Source organism: Odontomachus brunneus, unplaced genomic scaffold (assembly GCF_010583005.1).
Source record: "Odontomachus brunneus isolate Ranch 3 - 2012 unplaced genomic scaffold, Obru_v1 Obru_scaffold_001, whole genome shotgun sequence".
NCBI classification, from domain to species: domain Eukaryota; kingdom Metazoa; phylum Arthropoda; class Insecta; order Hymenoptera; family Formicidae; genus Odontomachus; species Odontomachus brunneus.
This window is the reverse complement of record NW_022639451.1, coordinates 406,765-428,328: the sequence shown is the minus strand read 5'-3', so window position 1 is coordinate 428,328 and position 21,564 is coordinate 406,765. Positions and strand designations below refer to the sequence as shown.

At 32.2% G+C, this 21,564-nt stretch overlaps 1 protein-coding gene across 2 annotated transcripts in view; it reads left to right on the top strand.

Moving 5' to 3' along the window:
• Nucleotides 1-19,028, top strand: part of LOC116852679 (neurotrimin-like) — a 209,288-nt gene extending 190,260 nt beyond the window's left edge. The window contains exons 4-6 of one of the 2 annotated variants that reach the window (XM_032833292.1): nt 9,253-9,399; nt 12,140-12,473; nt 15,375-19,028. In XM_032833292.1, the coding sequence (XP_032689183.1) occupies nt 9,253-9,399; nt 12,140-12,473; nt 15,375-15,520 (627 nt within the window). In that variant the 3' untranslated portion in view covers nt 15,521-19,028. Of the gene's footprint in view, nt 1-9,252; nt 9,400-12,139; nt 12,474-13,582; nt 13,699-15,374 lie in introns of those variants that run through there. The other variant, XM_032833362.1, reaches the window with a different exon arrangement.
• The last annotated feature ends 2,536 nt before the right edge of the window (nt 19,029-21,564 follow it).

The window sequence follows — 21,564 nt, the reverse complement described above, 5'->3', positions numbered from 1 at the left end:
AATCTAACATACACACACAGTATCTTGCAATATGTAACTTGATGCTGTGACAGCGTGTGACTCTTCGCATTATCTCGGTTACCTGCTGCAAATAAATGCCTGAAACGGAAACACACGCGAAGCATAAAATGGCACAGAAGAGAGTTAGCGGATTATCTTTACGTTCCCGCGAATGAGAAAGCTCCGTCGAGTCGCTCGATCGACCGGTCGGAGGAAAAAATATTTCGCTGCGATCTGTATATTCATCGGGGCCCCGAGCACAAAGATCTGAAAACAATCGGAAGGGGGAGCGCGCTCAAAGGGTTAATTACGGCTTTCGTCGGGCAGTTCGGCGGACGATATCGAAAAGCGAGCATCAAGGAAGACGGTCAATATCGGCGCGCGCGCTCGCCGAGGAAGTGGCTGGAGGAACACGCGCTTGATCTTTTATTCATGTCACGTCGGCGGTGGAACCTCGCTCCACTCTTCCTGTCTTCCCGCGCGGCCAAACTGCATTCGGACGCGACGCGTTCGCGACGGACGTGTCATTTCGAGCGATAACACGGGCTTGTTACGACACGCGCGACACGTGGACGGCCGGCGGTGGCTACGGCGGCTACTTTGACGTTCCGTCACGTATCTATATACGTGGATGCTCTCCGCACAAATGCACATATCCTTTTTAAATGCGGCAGTTATGCCGGTAAATCATCGTTCCCCGCATGTCGAAGAAGGGAATAAATCGGAGTGTATGAAGTTGGCACCCCACTTTTTGAAATTTATAATTTTGAAAGTTGTTCCAGATTGTTCTGACTTTGTACCACATTGTTCCAAAGTGATATTGCTTCAATCGAAACGGTTTTCGAATAAAACAAAAAAAATGATTTTTTGAGCTGGCACCCCACTTTTCGAAAATCGAACATTCTGATACCGCAATAGATTGTTCTAGTTGTTCCAAACATTGTTCCAAAAGGATAAATCCGTAAGTTGAATTATAAGTCCAAAAAATGAAAAAAATGTTTTTGACCTGGCACCCTATTTTTTGAAAATAAAGCATTCCGATACCGATATAGATTGTTCTAGTTGTTCCAAACATTGTTCCAAAAGCACAAATCAATAAATTTAATTATAAGCCCGAAAAACTAAAAAAAAGTTTTTTGACAAACAGTCTATCGGACCAAGAGTAAACTTATACTATCTTTCTTGTTCCAACCGAGATCTTTTTGTTCTGAGTTGTTCTAGGCTTAAGAATTATTGTTCTAGAGTATGAGACTCATAAGATCATTCGTTCTCCGAAAATTCATAAAAAAATCGATTTGACAGTACTCGACGTCAAGAGTAAACACATGCTTCCTTTATTTGCCTCTTGATTGAATAAAATGATGTATTTCCGTATATACAAATAATTATACTCTATGACGAACTGAAATATGTAACATTCTTTTTCTTAAAAACTTAAATAATGACAAGAAAATCCTAAAGTGTTAATTCCATAAAATGTTAAATTTATATTCAGTAAATTTACGATTTTCATATAACCTCACGTTTTCATCGCGTTTCTCTTTATATTTAATGAAATACTTAAGCAAATATTTGCGATCATTTCTGTACATAATTCTATTCAACAGACACTTGACAATATATTTATTGTTTTATATAGATTTTTATTAATATTTTAATGTAATGTAAATAAAAGAAATAAATAAACGAAATATAAAATGCGAAGGCAAAAACAATCTCAATGTATATAAGATTAAACTACCCAAAACATATATGTCATATAAAGATTAATTCAACTAATTAACTAATTAATTCAACCAGTCTTTTTTCTCCATATATGTAACTTATTAAGACAGAGTAGTGTCATATTACTAGTCGCCGATAATGATCATCAACGTGTTAACCGGCGAATGTAATAAATACGCAAAGAGGTGGTGTAAATTATTTTGCTATAACTTTACTCTCTGTCGTTGTATTCTTATTAGATACTTATTGTTTATATAATATAAGTTATGTTAATAAATTGTCTGCTACATTAAAAAAAGTTATTTAATTGCTTTGTTGAAAAAGAACAGTTTCCAAATGCCACAAGATGCAACATTATGTAGCCTCTTTGCATTTTCTCCAGAAAATATATATGCGCAATATATATATGAAAATAAATATTTGGTGAGCACGCGCGAGCTAATGAAAAACATGGACGGAAGAAGGAAGGATAACGAGCCATTCGTCGGCCATCGCGTTTGCAATCGTACTCGAGATATATCGAAAATTAATTTTACAGCCTGTCCGTTCGTTTGTACCGCGTGTCTGGGTCGCGTATTTATTTTTGTTTTTCCGTCGACGCGCGTGTGGCGCATATCTATGCATAAAGTGGTTTCGTCGCAGCGCTGATTTGCGTTACAAGAGTCTTTAATCAAAGGACGTGTAAGCGACACGCGGAAAAGCTCTTTGAACTCTTGCTTTAATTTTTTGATATAACAATACCTACATTTAATTTCTAATGTAATTCATAACGGAGAAGTTAAAAATACGATAAAATTAAAATAATAATAAAATAATAAGCAAAATAAATTAATAATAAAGTAAATTAAAGAATGCGAGTATCTGGCCAAGTAGAGTCAAACGAAAGATATTGGTTGCTCAATTTTTAATATTTGACACTGGAAATGTACGCATCAAGAATACTTTGGTCTAACGTACACGTCATGTACTTCTCCCACCAAACTTACATTTTCTGTACCAAAAGAACATAATCTCATCTAAGCACAATATTATTCCTCTTTATTAGAAGAGAAATACTCTTTCGGTGAAAGTTTTCACTTATTAATAGAATAGAGAATAATTAATAGAATATAATAGAATAGAGGATTACAGGAAATAGCACTTTGCAATTAGAGTTCTTTTTCGGGTAGTGAAATATTTTCGTTTTAGTTTTAGAAGAATCCTCTTGAGGCCAAAACATAAAAGGATTTTGCAGTAAAGATAAGATTATATTTTTTAGGTGTAATAATTTGCAACCAACGCTTCTTACGTTCGCCTCTAATTAATCAGGTTATCGCGTTTTTCAATTTGATTCCTACGAGAGTATTTGTTATATTTGTTTATATATATATAGTAAAGTATATATATAGTATATATAAGTATATATATAGTAAAGTATATAGTAACTTTAATAAATTTTTAACCTTTTTTTCTTGCCGTATACTTATTACAGTCTTTCTTATAACTTTTATTACAATCTTTTATTACAATTTTTCTTACATGTAATAGTACTTTCATATATAATATTATTATTATTATCAATGTCAAACTTCTTTTTTTATTTTTCTTTAGCTATTTATCCATTTATGTTTCATATTCAAAATTACAGAAAATTTTTGTAATACTAAAATTTATATTTACCTTAAAATTATCAATCATTAACTATTAATGAGCAATCGTTCATTTTCTTCACTGGCACAATTTTAGAAACTGGCTAACTTACTTCTGACCTAGATTTATTAGCACAAGTTTCGTTTGGGGGACACGTCAATATTAATTCATTACCTACCTACGAAATTCAATTTTGTCCATATCTGGGTTCTACAAAGCTATACGTATTTTGAAGGATCCATGTCAACGTCAATTTATGGTCTATTTATGAAGTTCTATGTAGAATTTGCCTATCTTGGCTATAAATGGCCTTTGTGGAGGTCTTTGTGAAGTCTATTTTGGGGCATCGCTGGCTAAAGACACTACATATTTAGAACCTGCTTCGATTAATTTCTATCCGTTATTATATCTTAGTTACTACAACAAATTTTTTTGTATTTTGAGCTAATTAAAGTTTGGGAAACAAATCCATTTATTTTATTAAAGAAATCAATCCAATTATTCAAGAGATAATTAGAGATTATTGAAGAAATATATTAATTCGTTTTATAGTAGAAGTGTATTTCCATTAAACCTGACTGTAAATGTCTATAATAAGAAATATGTTATCCGTTGTGCAATTTAAATTTGCCTTTTTATGTTAATATAAATATATGTATTTATATAGTATATTAACATAAATTATACGTATTTTTATCAGTTGTCTCAGCAATAGAAGGTAGCTAAAGCAAAAATGCTCATTGGAATGTTTCAAATATTTACTCTGCAACCATTCAAACAGTATAATTAAATATTATAAATGTAAATACATATGCATATAAAAATATATATAATTTATGTTAATATACTATATAAATACATATATTTATATTAACATAAAAAGGCAAATTTAAATTGCACAACGGATAACATATTTCTTATTATAGACATTTACAATCAGGTTTAATGGAAGTACACTTCTACCATAAAACATTAATATATTATATATATGTTTTTAGCCAGCGATGCCCCAAAATAGACTTCACAAAGACCTCCACAAAGGCCATTTATAGCCAAGATAGGCAAATTCTACATAGAACTTCATAAATAGACCATAAATTAACATTGACATGGATCCCTCAAAATACGTATAGCTTTGTAGAACCCAGATATGGACAAAATTGAATTTCGTAGGTAGGTAATGAATTAATATTGACGTGTCCCCCAAACGAAACTTGTGCTAATAAATCTAAGTCAGGAGTAAGTTAGCCAGTTTCTAAAATTGTGCCAGTGAAGAAACGATTGTTCATTAATAGTTAATGATTGATAATTATAAGGTAAATATAAATTTTAGTATTACAAAAATTTTCTGTAATTTTGAATATGAAATATAAATGGATAAATAGCTAAAGAGAAATAAAAAAAGAAGTTTGACATTGATAATAATAATAATATTATATATGAAAGTACTATTACATGTAAGAAAAATTGTAATAAAAGATTGTAATAAAAGTTATAAGAAAGACTGTAATAAGTATACGGCAAGAAAAAAAGGTTGAAAATTTATTATATCAGAGAGCCTTAATTCGTCATTTCCGGAGTTAGGCATATCAAGATAGTCAGATTTACAAGTATAGACGTTAATTTGTAAAAGTGTTACATCTCTGTGTAGAACTTAAGTGGATTTGTCTTTATTGGGTCTTTATAGAAGCAAGGAAAGACTGTCTAAATCCTTTTGAATTTCTACTTGAAATTTCTACCCGGGTATTAACAAAAATAGATTTGCTTTATAAGCGGATAGACAATTGTTTCTATATCTAATATCTTTGTTACACTAGCAAATTTATTTAGTTATAACGTTTAATTTAATTTTACTTAGCATATTATATTAAACTAACTAAGCAATTTTTTTCGTGACTGAATAAAATAAATAAGGGTGAAAAAACCAGTTGATTGAATATATAGGTTGAATACGAGTATCGGAACGATAAGTGGCGACATTCAAGGTACCGTATTCCAGGAAAGTTTACGATCGAGGAATCGTAATGAAAGAGTCGCGACGGCATTCCTCGAAACTTCGCAATTCCACGTCTACGTGCAGCTTTTTACGCGCCGACGGATATGCGTGCGCGACGCCTCATTGCGTCGCGTCGCAACCGCTACTCGTTATCCGTCGAATTATTTATTCTACGCTCGTCAATATTGAATTTGCTCCTATTATTGAAACATCCCATTGGTAATTCGCTTCAACGCGCACGCGCGCGCGCATCGCACGTAATCGCCGAATCCGCTTAATTTCATCAGAATCGCTGGATCGAACCGACCGGAAACCGCGCATCTCCTAAAAGCATCGTTAATCCTCCGCGATTTGCACATACTAGACACTCCCCGGTGGTCGCTCGCAAATGCGATATTATTTCCACGACGACTTGAATTCGGCAAATACATCGAAAAGGGCGGGTAGAATCGATCGGCGGAACGAAACAAAGTGAAATCGGCGAAGTTAACTTAAAAAAGAATAGAAAAATTTCCGGGATAGCGGTAATATTCAGCAACCCTATCGTCGATTAACGTCAGTAACATGTCTCGGACGTTGCCGCCGCTGTCTAATAAACCACCCGACATTCACGATAATCTAATGTCCAACATCGGCCGAATAACTCCAAAGTTGCTAGCTCACCAATTCCCCGTCCCTCAATATCAACCGAAACTTCAGCCATTACTTGCCGGATTTGCGTCACGAAATACAAACATTAAACGTGAAGTCGCTCGTCAGCGCGCTACGTTACCTGCCTGACAATGAATACTACAAACGTGCGTACTTCGTGTTGAGTTTTACGTCGTAAAAGTTGAAGTGTGTAGACGCGTGTAAATATAAAATGTAGGATACGAACAAAATCGACGAAGAGATGGCATCGTAAAAATGCGACTTGTCGAGATATTAAGGGGCATTTATGTCTGGCCAAATTGAAACGCTTCTTTCATCATGTACAATAAAATAGGAGAGAGCAAATAACATGGAACACTTTTCGAAAATCAAAAAAAGGTTGAAATATATTTTTTCCAAAAATGATGAGTATTTTGTTTTATTTAGTTTGGACTGTTTCCTGAAAATTCAGCAAAAACAAAATCTATTTTTTTATTTTCTTAGCAATAATTACAAAGGGGAAAGTGGATTTTCGACTTGCCCGAAAAGTGCAGGCTAGATGGAACTTCAAATAAAAGTAATATAATTCATTGAAATATGAAACATATATATATATATATATATATATATATATATATATATATATACACATAAAAAATTAAAAAACAGTAAACATAAAAATAAATAACATTAATATTTCAAAAAGGCACAAAATTATTTCGTAAAAACTATAAACTTGTTTAATATAAGTTTAATACAGTTAAATTAAATTATTATTTAACATAACTATTTGTATAAAACCTACTACTATAGTTAGTCTGTATTAAGAATATAAATGTCTGTATTAAGAATATAAATAAAAACAGAGAACAATTATAAATAATAATAATTAAGTGAAATTATTAGCTTTTTGAACGATTTCTATTAATATTAATTTTGCAAAAAATACAATTACAGATCTCTGTATTGTAATTTAGATTAATGTCACCCAGAATGTCATTAGGACAAGATGATGATAGATCGTAATCCATCTTAGTCCCTTTCGTCATGTTCCATCATGCCCGCAATGTTGATGAATAACAAGTTTTCAAGATTAAAAACTTGTTAATTAAATATAGTTAATTAAATACATATTCGCGTATTCACACAGCTGAACGAAATAGTTAATTAAATATTAATTTATAAACCTTATATTACAATAAACAAAACAGTATATACTTATAATTATTATAAGTAGTAAATTTAATTAAGCTTGTACTTATCTCTGAGTTTTTATAATTCATATCAGAATAGAGAGCAGAGAGTTATAATAGCAGATAGATAACAGAATACATATTACATTACTAAAGTTTCGTTATAAATGCAAATATCAAAAGCTATCTGACATAAAGTATATGATTGTCACGCTATTATATGGGAACAAAAATAAATAAGATGTTTTATCTTACCCGTCTTTGCGCTCTATCTCTCTCTAATAATTCTTTTATAAAAATACGAAAAGTATCTAATTCGTCAGACGTCGGAAAGGTGAAATATTTAATGTAAACATTCTCGCTCGCGCGGAGAAATGACTTTTCGCTGACGCGCAAGAATTTCTTAAGGTTCAGCGAAAGATCTATTTCTATCTTGGTGACATTTCTCCATAAATAACCGCCGATGTCTATCTTAAAAGTCAACCGAGCACGACCCACGCAATATATTTCTAGCGAAGCACCGCCGGATATTTCAGAAGATCTGTCAAGCAGATACTTCTGTTCCCATTGCTCGCGAGTATCGCAAAGTTGAAAATTTAATCGAGTGCCAGCAAAGTAATACGTACGATCTGGGTCATTTAGTTAAGGTGACTGGGTCGCTCGGCTAGACTAATAAATAATGCGAAATGATTCGAATTAGTCTTCTAGAATTTCACTTTAAAATAATTTACATCCTACGTTTATCTTTTTATAATAAAAAAACTGAATAAGCCAGAATTACGTAGTCAACGCGTTTGCTACACAGAAAAAAAGGTTTGGTTGAATTAACCAAATATCTGGTTGAATATGAACGATCCAGAAATTTCGATTGAAGTAACCCGAATTCTGTTTAAGTCAACCAAACATCTTGTTAACTTAAACAGAAATTGGGTTACTTCAATCGGAATTGTTTGTCTTTCCGCCTGATCCAAGTTACCTAAAACGCGAATTTCATTTCACGATTTATTATATTAATATTATATTCAGTATTTTCGTAAATAAACAGAACGAATTATTTATTGATTTTAGATCACCAGTTTTAGTAATTCGATTTGACCAGATATTTGACCAGATAATTCAACCAAACCTTTTTTTCCGTGTAGAATTGTAAAATATGTGTGCTTCAGAAATATGATAATTGACTCACTTGGTAAAATATAGGACACTTTGCTGCAATTGTACGTAATCTAATATATCAGAATAAATAACGAAGTGCTCACAGAAATGCACACACACACATATACCACCACAGAATACTCAGAGATAAACATCAGCAGAAAATGCGCATAGCGCGCAAACCAAACAGATAATAATTGTAATTTCTATTTTTCTTTTGCGCGCACGCGTAGTGTCCACGTGTTTGTATATATCTTCAACTGATTTTGCCCACCGTTTATCATAATATTCCTCGCAGGTTTAAAAAATGTAAATTTATCCCATCCCCCTAAAACTAATTGCTAATGCTTTAGGAGAAAAATGTTATAGTAAAAATTATTATAGAATTTTTAAACCGGAAAATGGATCAACATTCTGCAGTTACTGATTATCCTTTCATTTTATATGTACTATTTAATTTTAGAGACTAAAATGTGCTTTTAAACAATTTATTATGTTTCTAACGAAATTTTCTATATTCCTTAACAAAATAGGTCTTGCTAACAGTCTATTTTTACACTACTAGAAATATAGTAAATTGAAAAAGTTTATATGAAAATAACTATGATATTCTCTCCATGTAGTAATAATTAATCCGTTATCGCCCGTTTGAATAATTTTGACTTCTTTAATTATTTTTTATCAGTTGTAACATGCCTTATCATGCTTTATCAGTTGTAACATGCCTTACACTTTCAATTGTTTTTTTACACAAAAGGAAAATAAAAAGTATATAGTACAAATTATAAACTTTTTTAAAAATTATTACTCGAAGTACAGACCAAAATTACTAAAATTGGTGATCTAAAATCAATAAATAATTCGTTCTGTTTATTTACGAAAATACTGAATATAATGAATCGTGAAATGAAATTTGCGTTTTAGGTAACTTGGATCAGGCGGAAAGACAGACAACTACTTACAGTGGGCTGGGGTACTCACTCCATAGACCAGCGTTTCGTCGTTGTGCCTGACTGGAGTCTCTTAATAAAAAATGTCAAGCACGAAGATGCGGGCCTTTATGAATGTCAGGTAACGACTATATATAATTTCAATAAGAAGACACACCGTAATTGATATTTTAACAGAAAAGATTGTATACGCACGTATCTACGCTGCGATAAAAATAACGTCATTTGCAAAAAACATCAGATATGTACATTAGATACTACATCTCTCTTGGGATGAACATAACTAATTAATGTCCGGAGTAAGTAGATATAGTAGGAGTTTAGCAATTTTATCAGAGCAACTAAGGAATGATCGCTCACTTCACGTACAAAATTATACAATGAAGAATCCGCTTAACGTTCAATCTTCTTTAAATAAAATTACCACTTAATTTCTCCGTAAATCACGGCACGCTGGAGTTTAATTTATTAATCTAAACTTTGCAATCATATCTTCCATTCCGAGACTCTTGGTTTGGAAAGTTCGAAAACTTCTTGGAATATCTTGAGTTGATATCGAGCGTACCACAATCGCGATAGTTTGTTCCGGACGAACTCATCGCTAACGTCTACATTGAGTTATAATATTTTTTTCATACCAATATAGAATTCTATGTATCTGTGCATAAAAAACAAATATCAAATCTACGTTAAATACTCACGAAAAAAAAAGATTTGCTGTTACAACTAAAAACCTTGCTAACCTAGCGAAATCTACAGCCAGTTATACTTTGATATACGGACAGCCAGTTCGCTATATTACAGTGACCAAGTTGGAAAGCTGCATAAAATGTGTGGTTTTACCCAATAAAGTTTGATATTTGAAATTTAGTACTTAATAAAAGTATTTAATAAAGGACTTGTTTTAGTACATTAACACGGAAAAAAAATATGGACAACTAAACATAATTTGCTATGTCAGCCACTTTTTCTTTGCTGTAAAAACCAATTTCCTTGCTAAAATAACAAGAAAATCTGCTCCTGCAAAATAGCTAAAGTAATAAATTATGTTTAGTTGTCCATCTGTAGCAAATTTGTTGCGTTAGTCACTTGACTTGCTGTACAAGCAGATTTCCTTGTTATCATAGCAAGGAAATAGATTCCTGCAGCAAAGAAAAACTAGCCAACATAGCGAATTTGTTTGCTACCCATTTTGAACTGCCCATATATAACAAATTAGTTTGCTGCTGCAGCAAATCCTTTTTTTCCGTGAGCGCATATTGTAACGTAAATATATGTGAAGCTGACGTAAATATATTCACATACATACAAATAATTTATATTAATATTAATTTATATTAGTATTATTTATATTAATGAAGGTAAGCTGTAGCGTAACGCGTCATAACATATTTCTGATGACTAGTAAATCTGTAATTAATTATAACGTTTAATTTTGCCCAGCAAATTATAAATTTGCGAAATCAATTAAACCATTTTTTCCGTGCCGCGACCAACGAGTATAATTCTGACGACGATCAATGAATAACTTCCTTCGTACTTTTGTATAACTATCCTTCGTACTTAACATAATTTTTCTTCTCTTCCATTCTCCTACAAAAGATTTTTTATTAATGAAAAGAAATATTAGCGTTTTGCTCTTACTTGCTTTATATATTCTTAATTTAGTTGTATACTTCGAGAAACTATTTATATAAAAAGGTAAGAATAAAGAGGAAATTATATTGGAACAATCATCCAACGCATCAACCGATCTTTCTTATTACGGTACACGCGTCAGTGCTAGTTCGACAGTAGTAGTAACGACTGATCATGGTCAGACAATAGTAAACGTATTCGTTCTGATCAGCTGATATTAACGCAACTACAGTATTTATCGATCACTTGACGAGACATGTGTTAATATACTACACGGAAAATTGGTTGGCTCACACATAAATCTGGTTATGCCAACCAAATTTAATATTGAATCTGGTTAGTGCAATCAGATTTATGTGCGGACTAACCATACTGTCTTCTCCGTGTAGCAATGTACAGTGTATCTCAAGCTAAAGTACAAATACTAGGTGATTATATAGAGAAATGAAATTTGAACAATTAAAGAATTGAATTTTGAACAAAAGAATTCTCGTAAACATAGGTTCGAAAATATTCCGTAAAAAAGTTATTGTAGAGAAATATTAATAAATGACGTTTTCTAACATATTTTCTTCAATCAGTCAAAAGCAAAAGATATAAGTCAAAATCATCTTAAAACAAATATTATAAAGTATTTTAAATTGAATGAATGCGATTTGACATACTATAAGCTGAGGAAACTAAAACAAACATACATATTGAACGTTCAAGAGTCACGCCAGCAAGAAGGGTGCTTCGAACAATTGCTGTAAGCATTCTACAAAGACTGCATTTTTTTTCTTTCTTATTAATTTTGTATGGGAATTAAATTTATTTTTTAAGAGTTACTTCTGTTCAATTCAAGTAAAAAATTTCACAAAAAGTCTTAAACGTTCAATGTGTATGTTTGTCTCTGACTTGCTCAGTTCACAATTCATCAAATCGCAATGTACTCATTCAATTTAAAATATAATGCTCTATAATTTTTGTTTTAAAACGTTTTTTTCATTCGGTTCTTTGTTTTTAAATGACTGAAAAAAATGCGTCAAAAAATATAATTTCTTAACATTTTTTCACGATAATTTTTTAATAAAACATTTTTGTACCCATGTTTACGGAAACATTTTTGTTCAAAATTCAATTCCCTATATGATCATTAAGTATGTATCTGCACTTCAACTTAGAATATCCTATATACTTCATACGTTGAAATTTATACGTTTTGTGGTGTTCTGATGAAATAGATACAAACGGAGCCAGTACAGCAGCGATTCGTATGGTTAAACATCACCGAGGCGTACTCGATGATACCGGGAGGACCGGATCTCCACGTGAAACAAGGCTCCAGCTTACGTCTGGAGTGTCAGCTGATGGCGGCCGCGGAATCGCCCAGCTACATATTCTGGTACCGCGAGAACCGTATGATAAACTACGACAACGAGCCCGGCGTTAAGGTCGAACGGACGAGAAACGGCTCGGTACTCATCGTGGAGAAGATGAAGCTCACGCACGGCGCGAACTACACTTGCTTGCCGAGCAACGCCAAGCCAGCATACATCATGATACACGTCATCGAAGGTGAGCGAATAACGGACGCGCATTTAGCGTACAGCTCGTTCATTAACTCTCCTCTGATTACGGGTCCTCGAACAACTTCATCCCATACGCGTCCCATTTACCGGACGGTTCGGTACATACGCGATAGTAACATCACGAAACTCCTCGAACATTACTAGGCTGATGTCAAAGGTTCGTCAAAGTGTCGTGTACGAAGAAAATAGGAAACGAAATTAAAGCGAATGTCCTAGTTAGTAACCAAATTAACTTCATCGTGAAAATTAATTAATTAATTGATAATGTATGTAAAGCTAAGTATACACACAAAATTGATTTTGTTGGAAAGCTTGAGCATTTAAAGTTTTAATTGTGTTTATCTAATTTATAGAAAGATTTCACAAAATACTGCTATATCTTCACAACTAAATTTAAAGAAGCTTAAAAATATATGAAAAGTTCGCAGAAAGATTTCCATTTATGCACACACACACACACACGCACATGGTTAGATTTTTCAATAATGGTTAGATTTTTCAATATAGTAAAACAAAGTAACATTTATATAAGATTTATATATACAGGATATTTACGAATTCCACCGGTAAACTGATAGGATGTATTCGTGGTCAATAGAGGATCAATTTTTCATTATGTTTATTTAGTCAGATCTGCCTCGCTACGGAGATATCGGGCGTAAAAGTCAGTGCAGTCATGAAACGTTACGATAAAACTTCTTGTTTGACAAGGAACATAGCGTGATGTAAACAAAAGAAAAACAATAATAACGGCTTCAGACTTGTCTTTGCGAAGCAACTGATAATAATCTCACTTTCACTGACTTTTACGCCCGATAACTCCGTAGCGAGGCAGATCTGACCAAATAAACATAATGAAAAATTGATCTTCTATTGATCACGAATACATCCTGTCAGTTTGTCGATGGAATTCGTAAACACCCTGTATGTACGAAATACAAGAAAGGTAGGATAATTGTGTTTATTTAACATGATGTTTTGATAATCACCTTTCTGTTATCAACATTTTTAAAATTCGTCATATTTTGATATCCTTATTTTTCTTCAATTAAGTTCAAGATATGATAAAAATTTATAAATTTTCTTTATTTTCAGATATAATACCGCAAGCTAAATTTAGCATAAAATTGCTAGCTTCCGTTTTCATGTTTTTAATTATATAAATAAAGCATAAATAAGCATAATCTGCATAAATAAAGCAAATCAATTTTTTTGAAACTTAAAAATCACATTATTAGAAAACCTTGGATGAGATAAAACTTGTTTGCACTTTTTAACTGCAATATCTAGGTCACATAATTTTTTCCATAACGATAAAAAATATTTTTATAAATATTTTGTATAATTTTTACGAATGAAATGAACTCGAATAAAATCCTTTGATGACTGAACTTTAAGAATTTAAAAGAAAATTGTCAAACCTTTTGCATCAACCTAATACATATGATGTCTTCTATTTCATATGATGTTTCTATTTATTATTTAATGTTATTTAATAATATTATATGCTATATATAATTTAATACTATTTATAATATTTTTTAGCATCATACTGAGATTATGGTTAAAAGTTAAGATTGCTTTCTTTACGTGTCGAGTGTTCTTAATTTCGTCCGTTTTTATTAGTTCTCATGTACATATGTTTTACACATATATGCTTCATTACGGCACCATGTAGAGAATATTCCATCGTCTTTACGAACCGCCGATTCTATGCCAACGTCGTTCCGTCAATCCAAGCTTTCAAAAAATCTTCCTCGTCAATCATCGATATTACCGAATACTGGCTCCCATCTTCCACGAACCATTAAGGAGACGTTTATTTATGCCTCACGTATATGCGTGAAATCTGGATTCGGGTAAGAACAGACTTATGTCAGAGTGTAGGGCGAGCTTTATGGGCCGTAAAATCCGTGAGCCGTCCTCAATCTCGGAGAATGACTGTATATAAGGCAGATCGCCCATCTTTTCATTTTTTTAGTCAGCAAAGAGGGTAAACCAGTCTACTGGGGATATATAAAATATTCAAAGCCGGTCAGAATTGACGGGCGATAACTTGCAGTCCTCCATAATACTAAGAAATAAATATATATGTAAGATTTCGACCTTAAGCTAGAAGCGATTTTACTAACGAACAAAAATTAATCTTGCTTCCGAGTTTACAGCGGAAAGATTATCGTGACAAACGGACTTTTGACCCAAAATGATATATTAAAACATGAATACAAAATATACTAGAACAGAATACAAAGTATAACGGAACAAAGGGAACGGAACTACAAGAAAACTTATGATACGTCTGTACCTATTGCTTGCGAAACCAAGACTGCTAACTAAAAAGACTAGCGCCGTCTAAGCCCTCGTCGGTGTAAAAACCTTACAATAAGAAACTAGACACTGTCTTCTGTAGATATTATGTTCGTCATGTTTGGGTCCAAACCGGAAGTATACTTGTCTCACTTTAACTTATTGCACCAATTCAGCAGTGCAGCCAGTGCAGCTGAAAAGAACCGCTGCTTATGTTATCACTCAGCTGATTATCCTAACCGGAAGCGAAAATCCAAACATGGCGCAGCCAATCAAAACGTTGACATACGGTGTCTTGTCTCTTATTGTAGGGTCTCTATCGTCGGTGGTCCTTTCTCGCCAATCGACGGCACCTTTTTCCCCTAAATACGACCGACTCCTATAACTATATATGTGCATTTTTTATGAAAATCCAATACACGTAATATCGTGTGCACAATGACTTGTAATAATCGTATAGAACACTGATAAACTGACTTAAAGATTTGTAATATCGCGGGAGAAAATTTGCAAAGCACGCACTTCCCTTTCTCGCTCGTTCCCTCTCTCGCTCATCAAAGATTTTCGTCTGTTTTCACAGAGGAAGAAAAACCAGCGGCTATGCACGGAGGTGATCGGCGAAATTCCAAGGCAGCATCGCCGAGCCACGACCTGCTGGCCTTCATAATTCTCACATTTGCTTCGCAACTAAGGCACTTCCTGTATGTCATCCGCCACGTCACGTGACTAACGTAAACCACTATTTTCATGAAACCGAAGATATTATCATCCGAGAGCGCGCAAGCGAATCTCATAGCGCGAAAACTCAAACATCTCTTTGTTTTCAATTGTTCAAGACGTCTTATCGCGTTTAAGTATCGAAAAATACTATTCCCGATTCGACACACCTTCCCTCCTCACTCCATTTCTCTCCTTCCCTATATATCTCTTTGTCTATTTCTCTCTTTTTCTGCATGAAGCTGTTTGAGCTGACGATGAAATCCAAACGTCGCGAAAGGAGATATGACAGGTACCGCGCGGAAAAATCAAAGAAAAATCTATTTGCGAGTAAACTTAAAGCGAGAGATTCAACTGCAGACAGTTTTTCCGAGAGTCCGTATCCCCCGGTGATGAAATCCAAGAAGGACCGCAAAGTTTCACGTAACCATGTAACTTTCGTTTAAAGAAATGTCTTATCCAAGTGACACCACTTGATAGAAACTCCGCTTGAACTTGTAACGAGTGAATAATATCCGTGGAATGAGATTTGGTCTTCTTTCGACGGGGACGAATCTGTTCGCCAACTTTGGGGACCAAGTTGGCAGTCTTGTGTCGTTGGTCATCATAAACTCTCTTTGAAACAGAAGTTTTTACGCAGAATCTCATCGTCCCCGCTCACGTCAAAGTATCTACAGAAAATAAATTAATTAATAAACTTTTCGAGAATGTTGTTTACTTTTTGGTGAAAAATTATCAACATTTTATACAATACTAATTACTTAGATGTATTTCAAAATGTATTTCCCATATTCAATAGGAAGATATCTTATAGAAAATGTTATAGTAAAAATTATAGCAAAATTTTTATAATCATGAACCATGTATATAGAGATTACGATCGAAATTGCTATATATTTACTTAAAAATATTATGCATATTTGACTTTTTATCACAAAAATATTGTAATTGAACGTTTTGTTGCATAATGTAAAATAACTAAAATTTTTATTATATACAGTAAAGCAAAAATTTTGCAATTTTTGTGCAATTACATTTGATACAGTCGTTAATACGTTATATTACATTTATAACAACAATTACAATATAAATATAGAAAGTTTAAATAGATTATATTTCGAACGTATCACCTGATATTATTCATTACATTGCATTCCAAATATTATCGTACCTTCTATATATATTTTCGCTGTTAAATATTAGTAAAAATAACTTAATGAAAATTACTATAGAATATGTTTTAATCCTTTTTTACAATACCACGAATAAAAAAATATATGGATCCATTTAAAAAAGTAAAAAAACCTTGACTTTTTTATAAAAAAGAATTATCAAAATTTTTATTATTACTTCTATTATTGTTTATTGCTTTTTTATTATTGCTTATTACCATATAAAACGGATTATTTAGTACTTTTCCCTGCCTAATTATTACAACTGGTGAGAAAAATAATGAATATGGTTACGATAAACACCCTATATATCTTTGCGCAACACGAAAAAAAGCTATAGGAGAGACCGGGACTAGTTGGCTATCGCAATAAATTATCAAAATCGATTATTTCTATTATTCTTTAACGAGTGCAGCAAGCAGGGATCTCAAAACTATCTTTGATGTATTTAAAAAATTTGCTTGCTTAATTCTGTAAGGAAATAGCAAAACTTGTTAGGAAATAGCAGAAATAATCAATTTTGCTAAGTAGCTCCGATCTCCCCTACAACTTAAATTGCTTAGCAAATTATTTTATCGATGGTACATTTTTGCAATCTGTGTTATAATTCTTAGTGGTGTATTTGTTGATATTTGGTAACTCGTCATATTTACTATTTCTACGATAATTCCTACAAATCTTTGCTACAAAACATTGTAGAAAGAAATATATTTTTAACGTAATTTTTGCTGCAAAAGTTTCTCCATGCATGAGAATTAAAGATACATGAACACATTTATATCAATAAGAATAATAAGACAGTTTTTGTCGCATCTTAATAATGCATATATCATTACATGAATAACAATTCTTCAATTTTTGCAGAATTTTGAATCCCCTCAGAGAGATCATTACGCCTCAAAAAATATTACATCCTAAAAATATATCATATCTATCCAAACAAATTTAGCTCGTCTCGAGGTAGACAAGTTTCCATCGCGAGAATCAGGTATTATTTGCTCCTTATAAATTTAACAAGTTTCTAACAAGCAGTTTGATGCAAATAGGACATCGAGTTCTATAAACAAAAGTTTCACATTCTCTCCTGGTTGTTACCAACATTCGCAGTAATAAACTCATTTAGAATTGTTAAACATTATACAAAATAAAACGAGAAGAATTGTTTGATTTATAAAATTTAAGTATTTCGAGCGACAAGGAGATTTTCAAGAGTTTATCAAACAACGCATATAAAAAAAATCTTATGGACATCACGGTCAAAATTACATCTACAAATAAGTTAGTGATTCCTAATTCGAATCGTCCGGAGAAAAGGGAAATTTTTTATTATCAGCAAAATTCCTAAAAGCTGCCAAAACCGGTCATGTACTTCGAAGTTTGAATTTATTGCGCGTTAAAAAGTAATGTAAATTCAAATTATTTTGTTTCTTACAAATTCTCGTATCATGATCATTACAAATAATCGAAATCTTCATGTTTCAACTGTAGATCGAAGCAACGGTCTAAAAGATAAAATAACTCGAGCTTATAGTAATAATAGTGCATTTACATATAATATCCTAATGGACGAAGATTGCGAGTGATTACTATTATTTTTGCTGGTATTCGTAAAAATAATGCCTCAATGATATTATGAAGTAAGACTTGAATTGGTGTAGTGTTTCTTAAAGAAATTCGTAATGTTAAAAAGTACTCACAGCTCAATATTTATTCTAATTCTTAAGAAAACATTATTGTAAACAAAAACTCTAAAGTATAGTTCTTAATATTCCGATTTCGTTTAAGTTTTACAATAAATTAATAAATTTACAAGTTAATTTTACAATCATAACTTTTTATTGAAAACTTGTTAAAGAAAAATCGTTCCAGTAAATCATATTTGCACACAGATTGTTAAATATATATATATATATATATATATATATATATGTATATATATATATATAAAATTAATATTATTATTAAATTTTAATATAGCCGTAAATGTATTCCTATGTCAATGCCGATAAATATAGAATGTTAGAAAAAACTGGGGTCAAACTTCATAAAGCTGTATTATTTGTCGACATCATGAATCCAAAAAAACATAGCCCCATTTTTTTTCATCATTCTACATACGTGTATGTATTCTGAGGATCATTTCCAATGACTTCGTTGGCTTTGTATGTATTAAATTAGAATATATGTGCATTAAATTAAGATGTATAGCCTAATATAAAAATGTCGTAGCAGTATAAGAACTAGTAGTATTACTACTTTTAATACTTTCGATCTTATTCATGCGAAAAAACGAATGAAATGTAATATATAATTATGTCGTGCAAACATACATAATAAAAACAAGATACCAGCCATTATTGTCATATTTAATACTTTGAGCCCCAGACTTACAGAGACTTACGGAGAGTCGATGTTGATATTCGACATATCGAAAATCGCCATTTATGTGTATAGTAATATGTAAAGTTAACCTCAATAATTACCATAATAAGAATACTTCATAATTAACTAACGACTGAATTAGCTTGACATTATAATTCTACATACAAAAAAGTACTTTATTAAGTAGTGATATACTAAAAATACCTAACAAAAATATTACAATTTATCGAAATATCATATATGTATTAGTCCCTGTAGACACAATATCGCGCTTGAGCTTTATAATTCAAATGACCAATAAAACAAAATTTTACACTGTAAATTTTTCTCCGTAAATCTAGAGCTTTAATAATAGTCAATTCTTTTAAATCTTCCAAAATATTGTCACTAGAATTTCACACGAACTATTAATTACGCAATTTTGCAAAAATCAAACAAAGGTTAACGAAAATAGCAACAGTAAATAAGAAAAATTCATTGTGAGAGCTGCCTTAACGAAGATGAATAAAAATGTATTAACATTAGAATACCCGATAGAATTATTTTAACTACTTTAATTTTTTTTAGCATGATGAGTCAATCAATAACGCACTATTTTTAGTTCATTTATTCTTTTTTTCCTTGAAATTTCTTAACTTTTTACTTTTATAGAGTTTTGTAGTACATGAAAAAATGTAAAAAAAATAAGCATTAGATTTTTAGTTATATAATTACAATAAATAAAAAGTCAAGATTTATGTTTTTTATAAAAAAATAATGATTTTCTACTACTATTTTCTAAACTACTTATTTATTTTTCTAAACTACTATTAATATCAACGGAAATTTAGGTACTTTTTTAAAATACTCTAAGTATTTTTTTAGAAACTTGTCAGATTTTTTTGCTATGTTGTTTTTTATTATAAATTAATAATCTTTGAAAAATATGGAAAAATCAATATTTTGTGCTGCCAAACAAATATTTTGAATATCTCTTATAATAATGTCCTAGAGTTTTCTTTCGGGAACAAAGTTTACAAAACCAGTCTATCACAAAAATTCTCAAAAAGTTTAGGCTTTTTGACTCCATTTCTGTTTCTCATGGTTCAGAAAAAAAATCTCGTAACTTTTAATTATTTTTAAAATAGAACTCGCTGGTAGAGTAACAGAAGAAATCGATGATACTATAATAAATTATTTTCTGTTATATCTTGGATACTTAAGAGAATCATTTGAACTGTTTAATTAATTATCAGTATTACATAAGGACAATATACACATTCCATTATTTGAAAGTTAAAAATAATTATTAAAAATAATTCGTTATTATTTTGAAATAATTAAAGTTTATAGACAAAGACAACAAAAAAATAATTGGAATATATAGATAACGAGTCGAGAGAACAGCAATCGCTCAAGCAATCCAACGCTCGAACAAAGTAATTCAACTTAAAACGCTTCGGAAAGTTTCGTGTAATTTATCGATAAATTCCGTCAAGCGCCTACAAGTAAAAGCTGGTTGTAGACTGATGATTGAAAGGAAAACTAGAAGCTTCTCGCGAATTTGTAAAGTCGTAAAGCTGACTGTTTGAGCAAAATATCTTAAACAGAGACAAAACATCGCGTTAGAAAACGATTGTGTCATACTCAAGATATACAAGAAACAAAATTGCAAGTTACAATATTTGCATCGTTAAAATATTAAAATATATTACAATCGGCCTCGTTTCAATTAAATTTCATATTCAGGGCGGCCGGCAACAAACTTTAATTACATGTCAACTTATAATTATCATAACACGCAATTGCATCGTTAAAGACTCGTTTGTTACAAATTCAGCAGTGTTCGATTCGTGCCGGAGTTTCCGGTTAATTTCGCAAATTAAGGTTACATCACGCGTCGATGAAGCGTTAGCCGTAATTACGGTCACACGACAATTACAATTATATATTTCCGTCGGAGTGGGATTCGTTAACACGAGAGGCGCTAAATATGTCAAACTGTCACGGCTGTTTTAATATCACGAAATATCAACGTCGTATCTCAGAGGTACGCGCTTGACGAGCCCGTTGGCCATTGCATGTCACAGCGATCACAAACCAAGAGAGCAATAGAGAGAGAGAGAGAGAGAGAGAGAGAGAGAGAGAGAGCAGGAGAAGGAGAGAGATGTCTCTCACCCTCTGCGAGCGGAATGTAATAACCCTCCTCGCCTCGAGTATAGCGTTTACATAGTGCCGTACAATGAAGACGCTCGCATGATTAAACGCGTTCAATTGCGCATCACGGCGCAGAGCGCTTAATAATTATCGATTGAAGTCAACGAGACGCAATTCGGACGTATAATCCCGACAAGATCGACCTGTGCGCTTCGTCATCGGAGATGACGGAATCGCCCAATTTCATTTATTATTCGATACACTGCTCTATTACGATACACTAAGAAAAAATATTTGATATTTGTAACTATAACACAGTTCAACAAAAAATGACCTTCGAACGCTAGAATGAGGCTAGTCATT